This window comes from Urocitellus parryii, chromosome 2, assembly GCF_045843805.1.
Source record: "Urocitellus parryii isolate mUroPar1 chromosome 2, mUroPar1.hap1, whole genome shotgun sequence".
Classification (NCBI taxonomy): domain Eukaryota; kingdom Metazoa; phylum Chordata; class Mammalia; order Rodentia; family Sciuridae; genus Urocitellus; species Urocitellus parryii.
Window position 1 is genome coordinate 71,102,801 of NC_135532.1, and position 22,385 is coordinate 71,125,185.

The 22,385-nt window shown below is 36.4% G+C and overlaps 1 protein-coding gene and 1 non-coding gene across 3 annotated transcripts in view; both read right to left on the bottom strand.

Annotated features, from left to right (window-relative positions):
* Positions 1–16,699: 16,699 nt before the first annotated feature.
* Rbm26 (RNA binding motif protein 26) overlaps positions 16,700–22,385 on the bottom strand; it is an 80,621-nt gene continuing 74,935 nt past the window's right edge. Inside the window, exon 22 of one of the 2 annotated variants that reach the window (XM_077795225.1) lies at positions 16,700–20,662. In XM_077795225.1, coding sequence (XP_077651351.1) covers positions 20,642–20,662 — 21 coding nt within the window. In that variant the 3' untranslated portion in view covers positions 16,700–20,641. Of the gene's footprint in view, positions 20,666–22,385 lie in introns of both variants that reach the window. The other variant, XM_077795224.1, reaches the window with a different exon arrangement.
* LOC113190777 (U6 spliceosomal RNA) lies at positions 19,737–19,841 on the bottom strand. The gene has a single exon (XR_003301827.1). It is a non-coding gene; the product is annotated as a U6 spliceosomal RNA (small nuclear RNA).

Genomic DNA, 22,385 nt, shown 5'->3' on the forward strand with positions numbered 1-22,385 from the left:
CATGAGCAGGGTATATTTTTCCATCTTCTAAGGTCTTCTTCTATATCTTTCTATAGTGTTCTGTAATTTTCATTGTATAAATCTTTCACCTCTTTTGTTAGGTTGATTCCCAAGTATTTTATTTTTGGGGGGGATATTGTGAGCAGAGTAGTTTTCCTCATTTCCGTTTCAGAGGATTTGTCGCTGATATACAGGAATGCCTTTGATTTCTGCGTGTTGATCTATCCGGCCACTTTGCTGAATTCATTTATTAGCTCTAATAGCTTCTTTGTAGACCCTTTTGGGTCTGCTAGGTATAGAATCATATCATCTGCAAATAGTGATAATTTAAGTTCTTCTTTTCCTATTTTTATGCCTTTAATTTCTTTCGTCTGTCTAATTGCTCTGGCCAGTGTTTCGAGGACTATGTTGAACAGAAGTGGTGAGAGAGGGCATCCCTGTCTTGTACCAGATCTTAGAGGGAATGCCTTCAATTTTTCTCCATTCAGAATGATGCTGGCCTGTGGCTTATCATAGATTGCTTTTACAATGTTGAGTTATGATCCTGTTATCCCTAATTTTTCTAGAGTTTTGAACATAAAGGGATGCTGTACTTTGTCGAATGCTTTTTCTGCATCTATTGAGATGATCATATGGTTTTTATTTTTAAGTCTATTGATGTGGTGAATAACATTTATTGATTTCCGTATATTGAACCAGCCTTGCATCCCAGGGATGAATCCTACTTGATCATGGTGTATAATTTTTTTGATATGTATTTGAATCCGATTCGCCAGAATTTTATTGAGGATTTTTGCGTCAAGGTTCATTAGAGATATTGGTCTGTAGTTTTCTTTCTTTGAAGTGTCTTTGTCTGGTTTCGGAATCAGGGTGATGTTGGCCTCGTAGAATGAATTTGGAAGTTCTCCCTCTTTCTCTATTTCCTGAAATAGCTTGAAAAGTATTGGTGTTAGTTCCTCTTTAAAGGTTTTGTAAAACTCTGCTGTATACCCATCCGGTCCTGGGCTTTTCTTAGTTGGTAGTCTTTTGATGGTTTCTTCTATTTCCTCTATTGTTATTGGTCTGTTTAGGTTGTCAATATCCTCCTGACTCAATCTGGGCAGATCATAAGACTTAAGGAATTTATCTATGCCTTCACTATCTTCTATTTTATTGGAGTATAAGGATTCAAAATAATTTCTGATTATCTTCTGTATTTCTGAAGTGTCTGTTGTGATATTGCCTTTTTCATCCTGTATGCTAGTAATTTGGGTTCTCTTCTTCTCTTCGTTAGCATGGCTAAGGGTCTGTCAATTTTATTTATTTTTTCAAAGAACCAGCTTTTAGTTTTGTCAATTTTTTCAATTGTTTCTTTTGTTTCAATTTCATTAATTTCAGCTCTGATTTTAATTATTTCTTGCCTTCTACTTCTTTTGCTGTTGTTTTGCTCTTCTTTTTCTAGGATTTTGAGATGAAGTATGAGATCATTTATTTGTTGGTTTTTTCTTTTTTTGAGGAATGAACTCCAAGCAATGAATTTTCCTCTTAGAACTGCTTTCAATGTGTCCCATAGATTCCGATATGTTGTGTCTGTGTTTTCATTTAACTCCAGGAAGTTTTTAATTTCCTCCTTAATGTCTTCTAAAACCCATTGATCACTCAGCAACCTATTGTTCATTCTCCAAGTGATGCTTGATTTTTCCTTCCTTCTTTTATCATTGATTTTCAGTTTCATTCCATTATGATCAGATAAGATGCATGGTATTATCTCTACCCCTTTATATTGTCTAAGAGTTGCCCTGTGACATAATATATGGTCTATTTTTGAGAAGGTTCCATGTGCTGCTGAGAAAAAAGTGTAACTACTTGATGTTGGGTGGTATAGTCTATATATGTCAATTAAGTCTAGGTTGTTAATTGTGTTATTGAGTTCTATAGTTTCCTTATTTAACTTTTGTTTGGAAGATCTGTCCAGTGGTGAGAGAGGTGTGTTGAAGTCTCCCATGATTATTGTATGTTGGTCTATTAGACTCTTGAACTTGAGAAGAGTTTGCTTGATGAACACAGTGCACCATTATTTGGGGCATATATATTTATGATTATTATGTCTTGTTGGTGTATGGTTCCCTTGAGCAGTATGAAGTGTCCTTCTTTGTCCCTTTTGATTAACTTTGGCTTGAAATCTATTTTATTAGATATGAGTATGGACACTCCTGCTTGTTTCCGCAGTCCATATGAGTGGTATGATTTTTCCCAGCCTTTCACCTTCAGTCTATGAATATCTTTTCCTATCAGATGCGTCTCCTGTAGGCAGCATATTGTTGGGTCTTGTTTTGTGATCCATTCTACTAGCCTGTGTCTCTTAATTGGTGAGTTTAAGCCATTAACATTTAGGGTTATTATTGAGATATGGTTTGTTCTTCTATCCATATTTGTTTATTGATGTTACTAACCCTGATTTGTTATCCTCTTTGACTACTTTCCCCCCTTTACTGTCCTATCTCCCATTGTTGGTTTTCAATGTTATTTTCCATTTCCTCTTCCTGTAATGTTTTGCCAAGGATTTTTTGAAGTGATGGTTTTCTAGCTGCGAATTCTTTTAACTTTTGTTTATCGTGGAAGGTTTTAATTTCATCTTCTAATCTGAAGCTTAATTTCGCCGGATACACGATTCTTGGTTGGAACCCATTTTCTTTCAGTGTTTGAAATATGTTATTCCAGGATCTTCTAGCTTTCAGAGTCTGTGTTGAGAGATCAGCTGTTATCCTGATTGGTTTACCCCTAAATGTAATCTGCTTTCTTTCTCTTGCAGCTTTTAAAATTCTCTCCTTATTCTGTATGTTGGACATTTTCATTATAATGTGCAAAATCATTCGGCGTCCTGTAGGCTTCTAGGATTTGGGAATCTGTCTCATTCTTCAAGTCTGGGAAGTTTTCTCGTATTATTTCACTGAATAGACTTTTTATTCCTTTGGTTTGGAGCTCTGTGCCTTCCTGTATCCCAATGACTCTTAAATTTGGTCTTTTGATATTATCCCATAATTCTTGGATGTTCTGCTCATGGTTTCTTAGCAGACTTGCTGAGCTGTCTATGTTCTTTTCCAGTTGAAATACTTTGTCTTCATTGTCTGATGTTCTCTCTTCTAAGTGATCTACTCTGCTGGTAGTATTCTCAATTGAGTTTTTAAGTTGGTTTATTGTTTCCTGCATTTCTTGAATTTCTATTTGTTTTTTTTTTATTACCTCTATCTCCCTGTGAAATTGATCTTTTACTTCCTGGATTTGTTTGTCAATGTGATCTTTCATTGTCTGATTTTGCTGTCTCATGTCTTCCTTGAGACTCCAGATCATCTGAAGCATATAAATCCTGATCTCTTTATCTGACATTCCATCTGTTGCAGCTATTATCTCTTCTAAAGTTGAGTTGACCTGCATTGCTTGTGGTCCTTTCTTTCCTTGTCTTTTCATACTGCTCGCGTTTCTTTCTGCTTGGTGCAACTGTTGTGTTTTTGAAATTTACCCCCTATTTATTTATGTTGCTCTTGTATAGTTGGGAAGTCTCCCTTGCAGGGCGGGTATTGGCTGTGCTCCTCCTCTAATTATGGTGGTCTGTCTACCCCGCTGATTGGTCGCAGGTCTGCCCCCGCTGCGGGCACGGGTGGTGGCTTTGCTCTGCCCCCACTCCAATTGTGGTAACCTAACCACCACGCCCTGGGGTCGTTGGTCCTGATCTGGATGTGGGTGGCGGCTCTGCTGGGCCCCCACTCCAATTGGTGTGACGAGTCTACAGCGCTGGCAGACCTCTAGGCCGGTGGGTCGCAGTTCTGCACAGCCCCCACTCCCAATGGGGGTACCTGACTACCTCTCCAACGGGGCGCTGAGCCCCCTCCGGACCCGGGCGGCGACCCTGCTCCACCCCCACTCCAACCAGTGTGACGCGACTGCCTCGGTGTTACGTGTCCACCATGCTGGCAAGCTACCTGGCCTGTCTTGCCAGTTGGCGGCAGGTCTGCCTGCCCTGCTTGCTCGGATGTCAGTTCTGCACAGCCTCTACTCCAAATGAGGTTACTTGGCTACCACGCTGCGGAATCGCTGGTCCTATTCTAGGCGTGGGCGGCTGCTCTCTTCAGCCCCAGCTGCATTTGGGGTGTCATGGTACCACGCCAGCGGGTCACTTGGCCTGCTCTGGGCGCAGGTGAAAGCTCCACTCTGCCCCTACAGCACCCCGCCGGACCCTGATTGAGAAGCAGTCACCGCCTGTTCCCTAGCCTTGGGCCAAAGCAGCTTAGGTAGCCGGAACCCCGCCTCTCCGATCCCGATATACTCTCCGCTGGGAGCTGGCTCCAGGGAGCGACCCCACGGGTTCCCCAGCCCCAGGCCAAAACTGTTCTGGGAGTAAGAACCCAGTCGCCCCAAGCTCAGCGCACGCTCCACTTGGAGCTGGCCTCCACCGGCAGTCTCTGCAGATTCCTCAGACCTGGGCCAGGTTAGCCCCGGGAACCAGAATCAAGCTGCTCAGTGCCCAGCGCATGCCTTGCCCAGCACGCGCCTCTAGGAGTATTCTCCAAGAGAACCCCCGCCCCGAACCTGAGCAAGAAATCTGTCTGCTAGACGCAGGCAAATACCAGCCTGATATCACCTGTTCCGTAGTTGAATGGGCTGAGATCAGTAGAACACGGGGATGATTACATCATCTCTCTGAAATGGTGGCTGCTGTCCTCCACTGTGGTCCGACCGGTGTCTGGAACCAAACTGGGCCGCTTCTCTCCTCTGTTTCAAAGCCGGAACTCAGCACTAAGGGCTCCGATGTACCACTGGCGGGAGCCCCTCCCCCCCCCATCCGTATCGCTGTTCCCCCGCTCCGGCACCCTGCCGCTCCCCGGCACGCGCCACAGACTCCAGCCTCCGGGCGATCGCCTGTCAGGCTATGCGACCCTCCGTGCGGGGAAATGGAGCTCTCAGAGCCGAACTTCTCACGATGGAAATCTGTCCACTAGATTCTGGAGCACCTCAATTTCACTGGAACTTCCCAAAGATATCCTTCAGCCGTTTTGCATTGTCTTTCTCCCACTTGGGGTGATGCACTCCCTTCGCCGCCATCTTCCTATTCTCTTTCGGATCACTCCATTTTTGGTCCACCTTTTGGTCACTAGTCACATAGGCAGAATGGGGGAGGAGAGAGCATGAGAACAAAGGGAATCTAAAATGTACAAAAGGGGCAGGACACCTCCACTTCTTTGGACACCCAGTTCTGGGGCCCCTTCTCTTCAGAGAAGTCTATCTCTATTCTATCTACAATATATGGCACATGTAGCCTCCTCTCTACCTCCTGCCCCCATACCAGACAGCACTAACCGATCATGGTGTTCTTTCTCATTTAGCCCCACCTCAGCTTTAGAATCCTCAGCACTCAACAGGCTGCTTTCAGGAGTTGCTGATAAAGATGAATTCTGCTTGCTAACCTTGATCTGGTTTCTTCTCTTTTATTGCAGATAAGCAAGGTAAGATTCTGAGTGTTTTAATGAGCTTGCTTACGTGACAGAGCTAATTAGTACCAGATTGAGAAACTGATATAACTCCATTTTTGAAAATAAATAGCAGCTTCTAAGGAAGGGGGCGTGACCCTTGTCCTTGGAAAAGCCCACAGAGCACACCTAGGTACATCAGCACCCTGCTGAGTTGTTGTCTGCAAATAACAGGAGAGATCTGCAGTGCCAGGTGTCCTGACTCTGTTAGGCTAGATGAGGACCCATAGCAACCCCCTAGCAACCACCAATCAGAATGAGACAAGGAAAATACCTGGGATGCCAGATGACCCCCCAGTAGTTTACGATGGTTGATAACATGTTGTGGAACTATGTAGTTCAGCACATACACCCCTCATGGCTTAAACCAATCAGTTCAAAGACATCCCCCTCTTACACTAACCAATCACCCCTACCCAGTGAATGTGCTAATCAATGTTAAGAGTTGTTGTTTGATTTTCCCCTGGTATGGAATGATTTGCTGTGTGACGTTGTGATGCATAGAGTATCCCCCCAAAACCTATAAAATCTCACTGAACAAAGGACCGAGGCTCACTCCCTGGGACCACTGCGATGACGGGAACAGTTGTGAGTCCAGGCTCGAGCTTGCAAAAAAGACTCTTGTGTGATTGCCTCAGATTCTGCTCCTGGAGGTCTATTGGGGTCCCACAAATCCGGCATTACGAGATCACCTAAGATTCCTTCCACCAGAAAACACTTTAATTTTACAGCTGGCTAATAGGAATGAATACTTTAGGGAAAACACTAGTTTTGTTCATTATATGTATTTATGTTTTTTGTTCATTATATGAATTTATACATAAATGAATATGTTGTTATTATATGTAAACATAATTTACTATATTTATATTGTAAATATATTTATATAAACATACATATAATAAAAATCATACTTTATATGAAATATTCATTCCTTTTAACCAGCTATAGGTTATTATAGATATATCCCTGTGTAATATATTTTGTGTTATATAATATATACATATGTATTTTTAAGTCAAAGTGACATACTTCTGAAAGTGTGTCATAAAAAATAGTAAATTACAGAAAAAAAAAAACAGCCTGAAAATAGACAAAAGAAGACAAGAAAAGACCTTGGACATGGAATCACACAAAGTTTAGCCATTTGAGGGTAAGAAATAAAATGAACTATTAGCAAATAACAATGACAAACTTTGAGAAAAGATGTCTGATTTCTGTGGACCAAATAAAAACAGTTGCCACTGACTTCTGGTTTCTATTTGGGCTAGTTGTGTTCATTTATATCATTGCGTGGTTTACAAGGGTTTACATGGTTTACAAAAATATGAAAACTAAGCACTGGCTCTTGTAACTTATATCTTTCATTTAGCTTCTTAGCATAACCAAGTCATGTCTAAAACAAATAAGTCATGGTAATTAGAATATAAGCAAGACTCGTTTTCTATATTATTTTTGTAACTTGGCTATTGACTAATTTTTATAAATTTTCACTGTATAGGTTAAAATCATATTCCTCCACAGAAGCAGCACTGCCACCACACCACTACAAAAGAAACAGTCAGGGAGGATTTCAGAATATAATGGTGGAATTTTTTAGACTGCTCAAATGCTATAGATAGTTATCTCTATCATTCACAATGTTGATGTATAAAAGAATATCTGTAAAAGAAAACAAGAGTTATATTAAGAAGTAAGTGTAAGCTACTGTTTTCCTTTTCAGACCATGAGCTTAAAATTCTCCAAAGAGATTGACTTGTTTCTTCCAGCTGGGGTATGAGAAAGAAACAGAGAAAGTTGAAATAAATTAAAGTCTCAGATTCCTTAGCCTCCTTTTCTTTGAGAAGAGAAACTGAAAGATATTCTCAAAGAATCAACACCCAGGATACCTCATTACCAGAAATAGACAGGCAAATGAGAAAAAGAGTAAAGAGAAAGCAACCCCACAGTCTGAAAATAGATAAAAGAAGACAAGCAAAGGCCTTGGACATGGAATCACACAAAGTTTAGCCATTTGAGGATAAAAAATAAAATGAACTATTAGCAAATAACAATAACAGACTTTGAGAAAAGATGTCTGATTTCTGTGGACCAAGAAAAAATATTTGCCACTGACCTCTGGTTTATATTTGGGCTAGTTGTGTTCATTTGTATCACTGCATGGTTTACAAGGGTAGTAGACTCACAACAATGGCACTGTAGATGGAGACAGGGGTACCAGAGCAAGGCATTAACAATCCTCTTTTGGCAACAATTCCTGAGAGAAATGATGATGGCAGCCAAAGCAGTTATTTATCTAGTATCTATCACACCCAGTAGGTGTCTGCAAACTATATTTCCCAGACTAACTTGACAGCTAGCTTCCAATTAACTTCTGCCAATGGAAAGCACTATTGGGAGATCTTAAGGTGGGACAGGGAAGAAAGAGAGGAAAGATGCTTCTACTTCCAGCTCTTGTGTGTATCCTTCCAGCATCTTTTATCACTTTCAGAACAACCACGTTTTGTCCCCTTAGAAGTCTAGGTACCAGTTGTGAATAGGTCCCTTTTCTATGACAGCTGTCTTCTATTCTTAGAGAAAGCAGCAACCTCCCTCAATTACTTCTAAGCTGTTGTAAGCAACACTTATTATCCATTTAGGTAAAATGTTACATGAATTTATCACTGGGAGACAAGAAAGTAACACATCTACATGCTTTGTTGTATGTGCATAAACTGAATAAAACATGTACAACAACCAATCACTGACAGACTGAAAGAAGAAATGAAATTGTTCACAGATGCTGATGCACATCTCTTATTTACACAGTGGTTTTTCGACTAAAGAGCTACAGAGAATAGTGTTCTTTACACAATTAATCACAATTGATTTATGTGGCAACTAATTTTTGAACCATGGTATTGGAGTGCTGGTGTTAAGTAAGGAAACTATGGTAATTAAAATTCACAAAATCACAACAGTGTAATGCAAGGACTGCCCATATTTACTTCTATTGACTCAACTATTTGGGGGTTCAAAATTTCCTTTTGAATCATAATTCATTTCTTTCAACAAATGCATCTCCAGATAGACTTGATGAATCTTTTCCTTTTTCAAACAAACTCATAATAAAGATTTTCAAGGGCTGGGGCTGTGGCTCAGTTGTAGAGTGCTTGCCTAGCATGTGTGAGGCACTGGGTTTGATTCCCAGCATCACATAAAATAAATAAATAAAGGTATTGAGTCCATCTACAACTAAAAAAAATTTTAAAAAAGATTTTCAAATAAGAAGAGAAATATGTTCCCCTCTGTTTCTCTCTTTCCTTAAACTGTTTACACCTTTGTTGGCACTCACTAAGTAAGTCATGACCATTGACCCATTTGTTTTTTAATTGTGGGCTACTCTACTCAACTGCCTTTGTTCAAGGATATACAGCCAAAAAATAGAGGTGAGTTGAGGGATCTGTAGATTGCAGTTGGTCTGGAACAAAGTTTGGATGATTATTTGCAATTCTTAACCACATCCTCCTCCAGCCCTTGTAAATATGAGAATTCATCTGGATTCCATCCTTGGATTTTGCTCTTTGTAAGCTACATGTGCTTAGCGTGGAATCTCATCTATACATATAGTTCCCAGATCTGTATCTGCAGCCTAGACATCTCCCTGGGCTTCAGAAAGCACACATCTACCTGAAGGATATTTCCACTTTGATATCCCAAAAGGCCATGAGGATCAACATTTCAGAAATAAATTCAACTCATCCTCTTATTCTACAAATCCTTTCCTAACCCTGATTTCAGGATATCTATTACATGTCCATCAACTTGATTGTTCATCACAAAGACCTAGCACTTTTAAAATACCCAATGTCCTCCCTGCTACCAATTCATACTCTTTATCGTCACAATGATTGTTAAAACCTGAAAATATAATCAGTCCTTACTTCCTCACTCTTATTCCTATCCTTCTGCCATTCCATTCCCTTTCTCCTTCTAAACTTTCAATGATTTCCCAATACTTCAAGTTAAAGTTCAAACATTTAGCCATGCTCTGAACCTTCTTTCCAGACTCCTAGTTTCTTCTGTTTTTTAAAACACTTTACCTTCTGATCTCTTCATGCTCCTTTGCCACTCCTCTGAATAATTATTTGCATAAATTAGTATTCATGAGAAATGTTTTTCCTAAATAAGATAGTAGAAAAGAGAATGGAATAGAGCAGAAAAGGAAAATTATAGAAGAGACAGCAAGATGTTTGTCTACCCATGAGCTTCAGAAGTTTAGGCAGAAAAATAGAGTTGTGTTCAAAAGACACATTCTGAACAGATGCTATCAATTGGACCCCAGAAACAAGAAACAAAGATTCACAGAGCTGGGGATAGGTCATTAACTTCTCAGATTACAGTACAGCTTTGGTGAACAGAAAATGTAGGCTAGGAAGGAATGTAGGCACCAGAAGGACTGGGTGTACCCAGTAAAGCAGTGTTCATACTAAGGCCACGATGATTGGCCAGAAAGGCCAAAAGAAGGATCCTGATGAGATTGGAAAGAAGAATGTTAGGGGCATCCTTGAAACTAGATATTCTAGGGAATTCCCAAGTAAAACTTGGAAAAATGGTAAAAGGTAGGTGATATTCAGGACTTATGCAGATGAAGATTATGCAGCAAATTATATTCTCACTAGTTGAATAGAAAACTGAAACACTCTGATGAAAACTGTCTTGCTTCAATTGTCAAAATTAAAAATAGAAGGAAATGTTTTTCCTTGTCTTGCCTCTAGTTACAATGGAGGATTTGTCTTCAGTCCTATCTAAGGGCAATCCCACTAATTGTACTTTGAGTCTTTTCTCATTCATCTTTTTGGGTACTTTAAACTATAAATATTGTCTACTCTTCATACTGGCACACATTTCAGATGGGAAACACAAACATGATTAAGGCTGGTCTCTCTTTACCCTACCTGACTTGCAAACTACTACCCTCTCTCTCTACTACCCTTAAAAATGTTCTCAAACACAGGAAATAAAAGGGATAAAAATAGGAAAGGAAGAAGTCAAATTATCACTGTTTTCAGGTAATATAATCCTACATCTAAAAGATAAAAAAAAAACTCCATCAAAAGACTGCTAAAGCCAATAAACAAATTTGGCAAAGTAGCAAGTTACAAAATCAACATACAAAAATCAAACAATAACTTTCCTATATATCAACAATGAATCTGCTGAAATAGAAATCAGGAAAATAATCCCATTCACAACAGCCTCAATAAATACATACATACATATATACATACATACCTAAGAACAGATCTAACCTAGGAAGTGAAAGACCTCTACCATAAAAACTATAGAACATTAAAGAAATAAACTGAAGAATACCTCAGATGATGAAAACACTTCCCATGTTCATGGATAGGCAGAATTAATATTGTTAAAATGGCTATACTACAAAAAGCAATATACAAATTCAATGCAATCCCCATCAAAATACCAATGACATTCTTCACAGAATGAAAAAATATAGTCCTAAAATTTATTTGAAAGAATAAGAGACCTAGAATAGCCAAAGCAATTTTAAGCCAAAAAAGCAATTCTGGAGGCATCACAATAGTAACAAAAACTGCATGGTACTGGCATAAAAACAAACATATAGACCAATGGTACAGAAAATAAGATACAGAGATAAACCCAAACAAATACAGTAATCTGATCCTTGACAAAGGTGCCAAAAACATACATTGGAGGAAAGACAGTCTTTTGAACAAATGTGCTGGGACAACTGGTTATCTATATGTAGAAGAATGAGACTAGGCCCTTAGTTTCTCTCATCTGGCGCATGCGCGCGCGCACACACACACACACACACACACAAAATCAACTCAAAATGGATCAAAGAACTAGGAATTAGATCAGAAACTATGCAACTCCTAGAAGGATCAACACTCCAGCTTTTAGGCGTGGCAATGACTTTCTTAATAGGACCCCTAAAGCTCAGGAAATAATGCCAAGAATTAATAAGTGGGACAGCATCAAATTAAAAAGCTTCCACACAGCAAAGGAAACAATTAGTCATGTGAAGAAAGAACACACAGAATGGGAGAAAATCTTTGCTACCATCTCTTCTAGTATAGGATTAATATCCCAGAAGATTATTAGCTAAAATATGTAAAGAGCTCAAAAACTTTACACCAATAAATAAATAAATAAATAAATAGGCAAATTAACTAAAGATATTTCTTAAAAGAAGAAATACAAATGGTCAACAAATACATCAAAAAGTGTTCAACATCATTAGCAATCAGGGAAATGCAAATCAAAACTACACTGAGATTTCATCTCACACCAATCAGAATGGCAGTCATCAAAAATGCTGAAGAGAATGTGGAGAAAAAGAAACAGTTTTACACCGTTGGTGGAACTGTAAATTAGTATAACTGACATGGAACCACCATATACCCAGCTATACTACTTCTCCATATTTACCCTAAAGAATTAAGGGTAGGGGGGCTGGAGATGTGGCTCAGCGGTAGCGCGCTCGCCTGGCATGCGTGCGGCCCGGGTTCGATCCTCAGCACCACATACCAACAAAGATGTTGTGTCCGCAGAGAACTAAAAAATAAATATTAAAAAAAAAAATTCTCTCTCTCTCTCTCTCTCCTCTCTCACTCTCTCTCTAAAAAAAAAAAAAAAAAAGAATTAAGGGTAGGGCTGCGGTTGTAGCTCAGCGGTGAGCGCTCGCCTAGCATGTGCAAGGCCCTGGGTTTGATCCTCAGCACCACATAAAAATAAAATAAAGATAAAAATAGATATTAAAAAAAGAATTAAGGGTAATTAATTCTTTAGGGTAGCTGGGGCTGAGGTTGTAGCTCAGTGGAAGAGTGCCTGCTTAGCACGTGTGAGGCAGTGGGTTCAATCCTCAGCACCACATAAAAAAAAATAAATAAAAGTATTGTGTCTATCTTCAACTAAAAAACAAATATGCAACAACAAATCCCATCTATATTACAACTATAATGCACCAATTAAAAAATGAGGGGAAAAAATCCCCCCAAAATAAAACACCTTGCCTATATTCTGTCTCTATAACCTTAACTTCTTTTGGCCCCCATAGCCATCATTTTAAAAACAAACAAGCGAGAGCTAGGGATGTGGCTCAAGCATTAGCGTGCTCGCCTGGCATGCATGCAGCCCGGGTTCGATCCTCAGCATCACATACCAACAAAGATGTGTCCACCGAAAACTAAAAAAAATAAATATTAAGAAAAAGCAAAACATAAATAATAACTAAAATCAATTTCTTATCCTAAAATCTAGAGGATATTTTTGACATTTCATCTTATCTTATCTACCTTGCAACAGTTGACACTGTTTATCATTCTCATTCCAAAATCTTTTTTTTGTTGTTGTTGACTTTGTCCTGTAAACTCCCCTTTCCTGCTCTTCCTCCTACTTCTTAGGCTGCCCCTTCTAATTTTCCTGTGCAAAATAGGCTTACACTAGATTAAACAGAGTTTCAAACTCTATACTTGATCTCCAGAGACTCTCATCCTTACCCATAGATTAAGATTTCCATACGAATACATCTCAAGCTTTATGTCTCCACACTACAGCCATACTGGCCTTCTTTCAGTGCTCCAAACACATCACATTTGATCCCTCTTTACTTTTGCACAAATTATCCATCAAGAATACACTTCCCTCATACTAAACTCTAGCTCAGTTTTCATATCTCAATTGAACTTGTTATGAAAAGTCTTTCTTTACATCATTTTAGGTCATGTTAATTTGCTTTACACCCCCATTTGCCATTTTCCAGTCTGAGGTCTTTTTTAGGCAGCAGGTTTGTGGGACTGTTTCATTTACTGGCCATAGTTATAGTGTAACCAGTGGAATAAATGAGTCTGCGGTAACTTCAGAAATTCTCAGGTATGCAAACCCAGTTTATTCCTTGTATATATTTGAAATTCTTACTCTCAAGACCACATTCTTTTCAGGGAGTACACTTCCTTCCAAGGCAATACTCTAGATTCTATATCTCCTTTGTAACTACTTAGATGTCATTCTGGCTTTGTGTACCTTTTGATTTTCGTTTTTCTAAATTAAACTAATTTTGAGATCATTTTAAATTCACATGTGGTTTTAAGATACAATAGATATCCCATGTTCCCTTTACCAAGTTCCCTCTGATGGTATTATCTCGCAAAACTGTAGTACCATTACCACATCCAGAATATTGTCAGTGGTAACAGTCAAGACACAGAATACCTCCATCCTTATAAAAATCTCATTACTCTTTCATAATCATGCCTTCTTCCCTCCATTCTCCATAACCCCCTAAATTATCACTTCTATAATTTTGGCATTTCAAGAATGTTATATGAATGCAATTGCACAAGAACCATTTGAGATAGGTTTTTTTCACTCATTATTATTTCTGGAGTTTCTTCCAGAGTATCAGTGGTTTGTTTATTTTTACTGAAGAGTATTATTTCATGAATAAATAAACTGGTTTAAACATTCACCCACTAAAAGATTATCTTCAGTGTTTTACTACTATAAATAAAGCTCCAATGAACAATTGTGTATAGAAATAAGTAAATGCCCAGGAGTGCAAGTTCTGATTCATACGCCAGTTGCATGTTTAGTTTAAGAACTAGGCATACTGTTTTCCAGAATAGATGTATATAACGTTTTCACAAGCAATCTAGTTTCCCTGCATCCTTGTCAGCATTTGGTATCGTCACTATTTTTCCGGGCCACGTGGGCTCTCCCGAGCTCCGCTCCTGCCGCTGCTGTCGCAGAGCATGCCTGCTGCCTTCCTGCTGGGCGCCTTCCTGCTAGGATGTCAGTGCACGCTGGCTTGCAATCTTGCAAACCGGTTGGGCACAAAAACACAAGCCAGTCAAACTGAAACAAAGTTTTATTTTGTGAGAGGCCGTGTGCGTCCCCTAACAAGCCGGTCCACACACGTGTGTGTGTCTACCTGAGCCGGGGGCTCCACTTCCCCCGGAACACCCTCCTACCATCCTTTCTCAACCAATGGGAACTCTCCCATTACAAGAGTGACATGAGTAACCTGAGTCCCGTAAGGGGCCCAGGTAAACAGCAGGAGTCCAATTACCATATGAATGTAACTTAACATAATCATAATCTCAATGGCTGGCTGGCAGTCACTAAACCCAAAGGTGCCTGTATCAATATTTTTGCTGTGGCTCCTAGCAAATATTTTCGTCAAAAGCCAGAAATTGACCTATCATTCCTTAGTTTATTAACTAAATATTAAGTTGGTAAGAAAGTGTAAAATTGGCACATTACCCACTAGACTTACTTTTGATAGTTTTCTAACTCCCAAACTGCAAATACTTCTTATAATTTCTAAGTATTACTTCTAGACACTTCTAATATCATTTTCCAAAAATTAGGTTTGGTAATGTCCCTGACACTACAAATATCTACCTGCATTTCCAGACACACTGAAAAACTAAATGACATCTTTGTGATAAATAAAAGCATCTTAATATCAAAAATGCTTCAAGAATACCAGATACTTGAAAGGCTTACTTTTTTGTGTGTGATCTGTACATTATCTCCCTGAAATCAGAAGTATCAGTTGATCTCATTAACTCCATGTCCTAAAATTAAAAAAATCCTCAAACACACTGTATACTGTAAGAATCATGGTTCTCAGAGCACTGAATATAAAATACTGTGTGACACTTTAATATCAGTTAGACTTATAAAAAGTGAATCAAACTGTGAATTGAAGAAAATGCTATCATCACTGTATACAATACCTCAAATACTGGAGTTCATTTCATATATTGTATATTATATCCAAAATGTGCCCATTCCCATTTAAATAAAAGCATTACTATCACAAGGACAGCTTGAAAAATATAGTTTGCTGGATATAATTTTCCTATCCTTGTATTTGAATACACTATCAGGTTAATTCCGCATCACGTATGACCACAAGAATAGGATTCTAATTAGTATGTTATGCTCCATATATGTATAATATACCAAAATGCACTCTACTGTCATGTATATCTAAAAAGAAGTTATAAAAAAAGAAAAATATGGTTTGCAAGAAATTTTTCTTTCCAGTAGGGCGGATTTTCTTTCAAAACCTTTTTTAATGAAAGGAAAGAAAAAAACAAAAAAGGAAAACTAGGTGGAACAATTATCTTCCCATTATTTGATTGTCTTTTATACTGCATTTCATATTTATGTGCACCAGTATGAAGAAAACACAAATATTTTTCAGGAAAAAAAAATCAGTTCGAAGACAGAGATATTTCCTGGTTATGAATTCTTAATTAGTGACCAAATTCTTATAATATGGTATTAGAAATGGGAATTACAATCCTGATACTCCCACTATTTTATCTATTAAGATATGCCATACCTTCAACATAGACTACTCCAAAAACATTTTCTTAAAAAATAAAAATGTCATAAAAAATTACTTAAAAATATGTAGTTCCAAGAAAGGACTGCTGTGGTTCACAAAATCCTGGAGACTATATGTTGTGGAAAACATCAGTAACAGTTTCAATACTATATCACAGCTTACTTATTTTACTAATAAGCATAATATGATTTGCCATAATATAAACATGGAATAAATTCAATTGAGTTCTAAAATGTGCAAACAAACTCAACTTAAGCTATTTTCAAAGTTAAATTATGATAAGTACCTACCTAGATATTTGCATGTATTATCAGCTTTGTAAATGATAAAATGCAAAATTTATCAAAAGTTTTAAAAATCAGTATGCTTTGACTAAGCAATTCTGAGGATGTATCACAAATAATCGAAGGTACAGATTTTCAAGGATGTATTCATACATTCAAGGAATGAAAAGGCCTATCTACCCAAACTAAGAATTGATTCATTACATGATTCATCTACAAAAGATGGACTCTTAAAGATGGTATTAACTCTGCAATAGGCTACAAAATAAACTGTATAGTCACATTTTAAAAACGTCTAGTGATCATTTATAGATGAAAGGCTATTATACTACATTTTGGCCTTTTAACATTTCTAGCTTCTCTACAATGACACATACTACATATCTTTTTTTTTTAAAGAGAGAGAGAGAGAGAGAGAGAGAGAGAGAAATTTTTAATATTTATTTTTTAGTTTTCGGTGGACACAACATCTTTGTATGTGGTGCTGAGGATAGAACGCGGGCCGCACGCATGCCAGGCGAGCGCGCTACCACTTGAGCCACATCCCCAGCCCTACATATGATCTTTAAAAAGAACTAAAAAGGACAAGTTTGTTCTTTGTGGAAAAAATATATTTGGGTTTAAATGAAGGCTAACACAATCTTCAAATACTCTAAAGGCATGAATATATACACATACATCTGCAAATATACGTGTATATATAAAATGACTATACTGTTAAAATAATTTTACCAAGATTAACAAAAGTTCTCCATTTCACAACCGTTATCGCTTTAGATTTTTTTATTGAAACAGTGAGATGAAAATGCATTTTTGCAAGTTTTCATAAAATCCACTTGATAAAATTAAATATGAAATGAACATGCTAAATGCTGGGAAAGTAGGCCAAATCAGATCAGAAGGGAAAAAACTTCAGGTGAAAATTCAAGAGAAATTTGAAAGCTTTCAATGGCCTTGGGGATTGATACTTCACTTTTAGAAATCTATGGAATTCCTCCTTTGACATCATAATAGTATTTCTATACTTATCACTCCTAAATTGTTGGCCACAAATGAATAGAGAAAAATTCCACCAGTGAAGAGGCAGAAACTAGAGAGGAAAAGGGTAATGAAAATTTATGTATGCATATGTGAGAGGAGTTATTAAGCTATCAACACATCAGAACCAAAATTAAATTAAAAAAACAAGAATGAGGGGTGAAGAGGCAAGAGAAAATATGGAGCCATTTCTTTGTACAGACAATTTTCAGAATTCTCAACTGTTAATGCCCATTGGGTACATATCTTTCTAGTTCATAATAATATAGCTGATGCAAGATGTAGGACAATTCTAAACGTTAACAACTGTTTTTAGTAAGACTATTTTATTTTAAAATTTTTGAAATATAAAAATAATAAACATTATGGATATTTAACAAACAAAACATAATTCAACTATAAATAATAAAAATGTTGACAACCCCACATAAACCATGTAATACTATAAACATTCTAAGCATACAAGAGTAGTTTCTAGTTCAAGTTTTGCCTTTTTAAGTTCAAGTTTTATTATCACTTTAAAAATAAACAAAAAGCTGCTACAGCTTAACCAATTACTTTCGCTCCACTCAAAGAGCAGGGAATATTTTTCCCCATGCCAACACACATTCATGAAATGGGATACTTATGGGCACAGGTATTAAACACTGGAACAATCCAGTCTTCAGACAAGAAAAAACTCCTTTGGTGTTTTTAGATTCAGCAGTCCACAGAAACTAAGTTAAAACAAACCACTTGTTAAAGGAAATCTTGTGCCAGACAATATGTTCTGAAGTAGTACCACTCAAAACAAGTTCAGGATTCTGAGAATCAAAAGTAAACATATATGAATGCTTTGCTGATACTTAACAATAGTATCTTAAGAACATTCACTAAGGTGCTGGAATAAAATTTGGGGACAAAACAAAAACTCTACACATCAATGCAAAACTTGTACAATGTAATAATACATCTCTTAATAACTCATCAAGTATTCTGCAAATAGTCAAGAATTACTCTGCCTACTGTTGAGTGAAAGAAGGCAACTTGAAGCAGAGTAAGATTACATAATATTTTAGTACTAGAGAAGTTTTCCAATTGACGTATGAGAAAACAGCCATGCTGAATACATTTAAAATTTTAGTCAAATTAATAACCTTCTTATCAAAATAATCTTTTAGGGGAAGCTGGGCACAAATAAGTGTACAGTCATTCTGTACCATTTCCTTAAATTATGAGGTGTTTCAAATAGGCTGGGCTCTTTACTTGACTCAGCGTGAACCACTTTTATAATTATGCTGCTAGATTAGAATAAATCATAAGCAATCATAGATTAAAGCCTAGCAAAGTCTAGACAACAGGTTCAAAATGATTAACGAAAGGTTTTGTAGCACCAACGACTTTTTCCTAAGACACTTGAGGGGCCTGTATCACTTTAAAGTATTATCTTGTAAACAAGACCAAAAATATTCAGTTGATCTGTACTTTGAGCATAAATATTTATAAACTCTATTAAAAAAACAAATATAGCATGACTAGAGTGGCTAATAGTGTAAAATCTAAGTATATTGAAAAATATAAAGATATATAAAAGGCTTCCATAATGCAATCATGCAGAGGTAAACCACTTCATTCATTACATAAAAGTGATTCTGTACAGTTATCTACACATAGCTCCATGAGAATCCTATTTAAGAAAATTTAAAAAATGAGAACCTATCTTTAATCAACATATGAGGATTTAAATACATAACTGACCAACTGGATCTCACAGCAATTTTCAAAAAACACAATGATCTTAATGAGAATCAAATCATCTTGACTTTTGATTCCCACTGGCATATTCAATTTGCTTTAATTTAAAAGCAAAGGGAAAAACCATGACAAAGTTGAAGGTGGTGGTAGATGGTCCACATCCATTAAAAAAAAACTTAAGAGCAAGTAGGGTCTCTTCAGAAGATGTTCTTTGGGTTCTAATCTAGCAGCTGAACTACTACTTTAGGGGCAGAGGGTCCTTCCTTGAAAATCAAAAGTACCAAACTAATCTGGGAAAATGTTTTTGAATTCCCGGTAGCTAGCTACCTGCTAGTTTGTAAATGCGAGTGCCCCCGGCCCCCTCAAAAAAGTCAAGTTTAAGAAAACAAATGCCTTGTTAATAACTATCAGAAGACTTTTCACAATATGACTTTTCCCTTAACCATGCCTGTGTAACCAATGTGGATCAAAACAGATAATACTATGTATTTATTATTCTTTTCATTTTTTATGAAGACAATCACGATGCATATTCAAGGGGAAAATAATGTAGAATAGTCAGCTTTGCACACAAAAAAAGTATGTCTGGATGAACTTAAAAAAAATGGTGAATAGAATCAGTGTAACTTGACTTTTCTAATAAAGACTTGAGTGCTTAAATGCCTAAGAATCTATGAAGGAATACTGAGAAAATTTTTTAAAAAGAATATTGAGTGTACATGAGATTTAATCATAGTCTTGGTAATTCTAAGCCACTGTTTATAAATAATTTGTACACACATTTTTAAAAATATGGAATGCTTCACGAATTTGTGTTATCCTTGAGTATGGGCCATACTAATCTTCTCTGTATCATTCCAATTTTAGTATATGTGCTACGGAACCAAGCACTATACACTTTTTAAAGCAGCTGAAACTATATAGTCTTTAACAATGTTAGACACATTATACTATTTCCCCTTGCTCATCTTTGATCATCTTTTGATGTTTGATTACAAGTGAAGAAAACAGGAAAAGCTGTGTAAATTGGACATTTAATAGATCTCTTTCAATATTTATAATCCACAGATCATCATTTATTACTCAAAAAGAAAATTATTCTCCTTGTTGATTTTGAAGAGCTAAGAATTAAAAAAAATATTTGGGTAAGTGGTGCTGGCAATGAAGTATATTCATTAAGAAATGGGCAAGCATTACAGTGTGTAAAAATATCTCATTTGTTCAAAATTATTTTAAGTGACTATTGTAATCTCAGAAATATAACTTAAAACCAAGAAAAAATTAAAACCAAACTATGCTTAACTTTTTAATTCATTTTCTTCATTATAAATTGTTCATGCTCATGAACACACACAGTATCATGGCTTTATAGATTTCCCAGACACAATTCGCAATTTGGCTGAGGTTGATGTACTCATATTAGGAAACTAAGAGGCCTTGTTCCTTCTTTAAGGTGTTTAAAAAAATAGTGGCTATAATGTAAGGGGAAAAAACCTTTATGAATAAGGTCACACAGAACACACATTCAGATACTTCTGGACTCAGGTGTACTGTAAAGATAAAATGCTAATTATAGTACATGTAAACATCTATTCAATTGATAAAGGGCAACAAAATGATAGGATGATATTATCATTAACAGTCGTCTCCGGACAGGAACAGGTCTTGCTCTTGTAGTCACAAAACTAAATTCAGGCAATGATGATCTCTCTCTGCTGAAAAAAGAGAAGACTATTAAAAAAAAACTTTGCAAGAAGCAAATAATTCTAAAAATTGAGTCACACCATAAATTGATCTCCAACTTTTCTAAACATTAAAATAATCTTTTTGAGAAAGGAATCATAATCAAAGTTGCAGACAAATTACACAAAGGACTAGCTTTGGACTAAAGTGATTTTAACAAAACTTCTCTGCATCATGCTTCTTTGAAACATCAAGCTTCCAAAACTCATAGCACTATAACATGGTTCTGACTGAAATTTTCAGTTAGGAAATCTAGATCCTTATCAGGTTATATATTCATAGAGGTGTGGGTAGGCAGAGAAAAATTTTAAAAATATGAACTCCAAGGTATTTTAAATAAAAATAAAAATTTTCTTAAAAGTAATTGCAAGGTATAACTAATTTCCTTAAATTCCATTCAATTACCATTTCATTCTTTAAACACTCTGTATGGTATAAAATTCTATACTAAGTACTAAGGTCAAAAAGAAATGCATCAAAATGAGACAGTATCTGGTATACCAAGAAAGACTAACTTTGGATGATGAGAAGAAAAGTGAATGGATGAAATAAAGAAACAGGAAGGGAGAGACTTAGGAAGGAGTAAATATAAAAATGGGATGTGAAATTAAAAGTGTTTTCAATTAATTAAGTAATGAGCACAAAATACTAACAAAGTGCAAGATATTAGGTGTTTTTCTACTAAAGAAGTATGATGTTTCCATTTGAAATTATTGACAATGGGGGTAATGTTCACCAAAATTTCTTTCTTCCTAGGACTTTTAGGTAGCTATCTTAGAAGACTGTTTCATTTGATAAGTATATAATGTCAAAGAGAAAAAAATAGAACTACTCTTTTCTAAAAATCGTATACATACCTTAGAACTAGCCAGTTCAAGATGTTAACAAAAATAAGTTTCTAATACATGGGAAAAAGAAATTTTCCTTCTGCCTTACAAATATTTTACAGTGGTGATTTAATTCTACATTAAATTTCCATTTTTAATTTATAGGATTTTAGAAGTTCTGAAAGAAAGCTCAAAAAAGTGAACTAATTTAACAATCATACAGGACATCTGTTTTAAAAGGCTAGCAAACTTTTTATAAAAGGGGGAGAGGCTCATAAATACTTAGGTAAATTCTAGGAGAACTAAATCTAATTTTCTATAATTAGTCTGTTTTATGTGTAAGGGGAAAAAGAAAATATGGATGGATTAAATCTGTATGATACTCTGATACAATCATTAATATTTCAACATACCAAACAAGCAACTGCTTTTTTTTTTAAAGACCTTTATGCCCAATAGTTAGTGTTCCAAATAAGACTGGAAATACAGTGCCCCAAAACCAGTTTTAGTAACAAGATGTTTTCTTCTATTAAGTTCAGCTATACTTGTTATAAGTAATCAGCTAAAACAGTGAAGCCTTGTCTTTACACTACTGGTTGTTACATTGGATTATATGACGATAAAACAAAAGTTATGGGATATTCTCCATTCCTGCATCATAGTTTCATTAAATGTATGGGCATCAAATACTTAATTTTTAAAATGTTACAATTATCCAATAACACTTAAAACAACAACTGCTTAGAGACATAAAATACTGAAATATGTAAAATGACAACTCAACCATCCCTTGAGGTAATCCTAATCAATCTTTTAACCAGTAATATATAATTTTCCTGTTTTTTCTTATAAGCAGATAACCTAC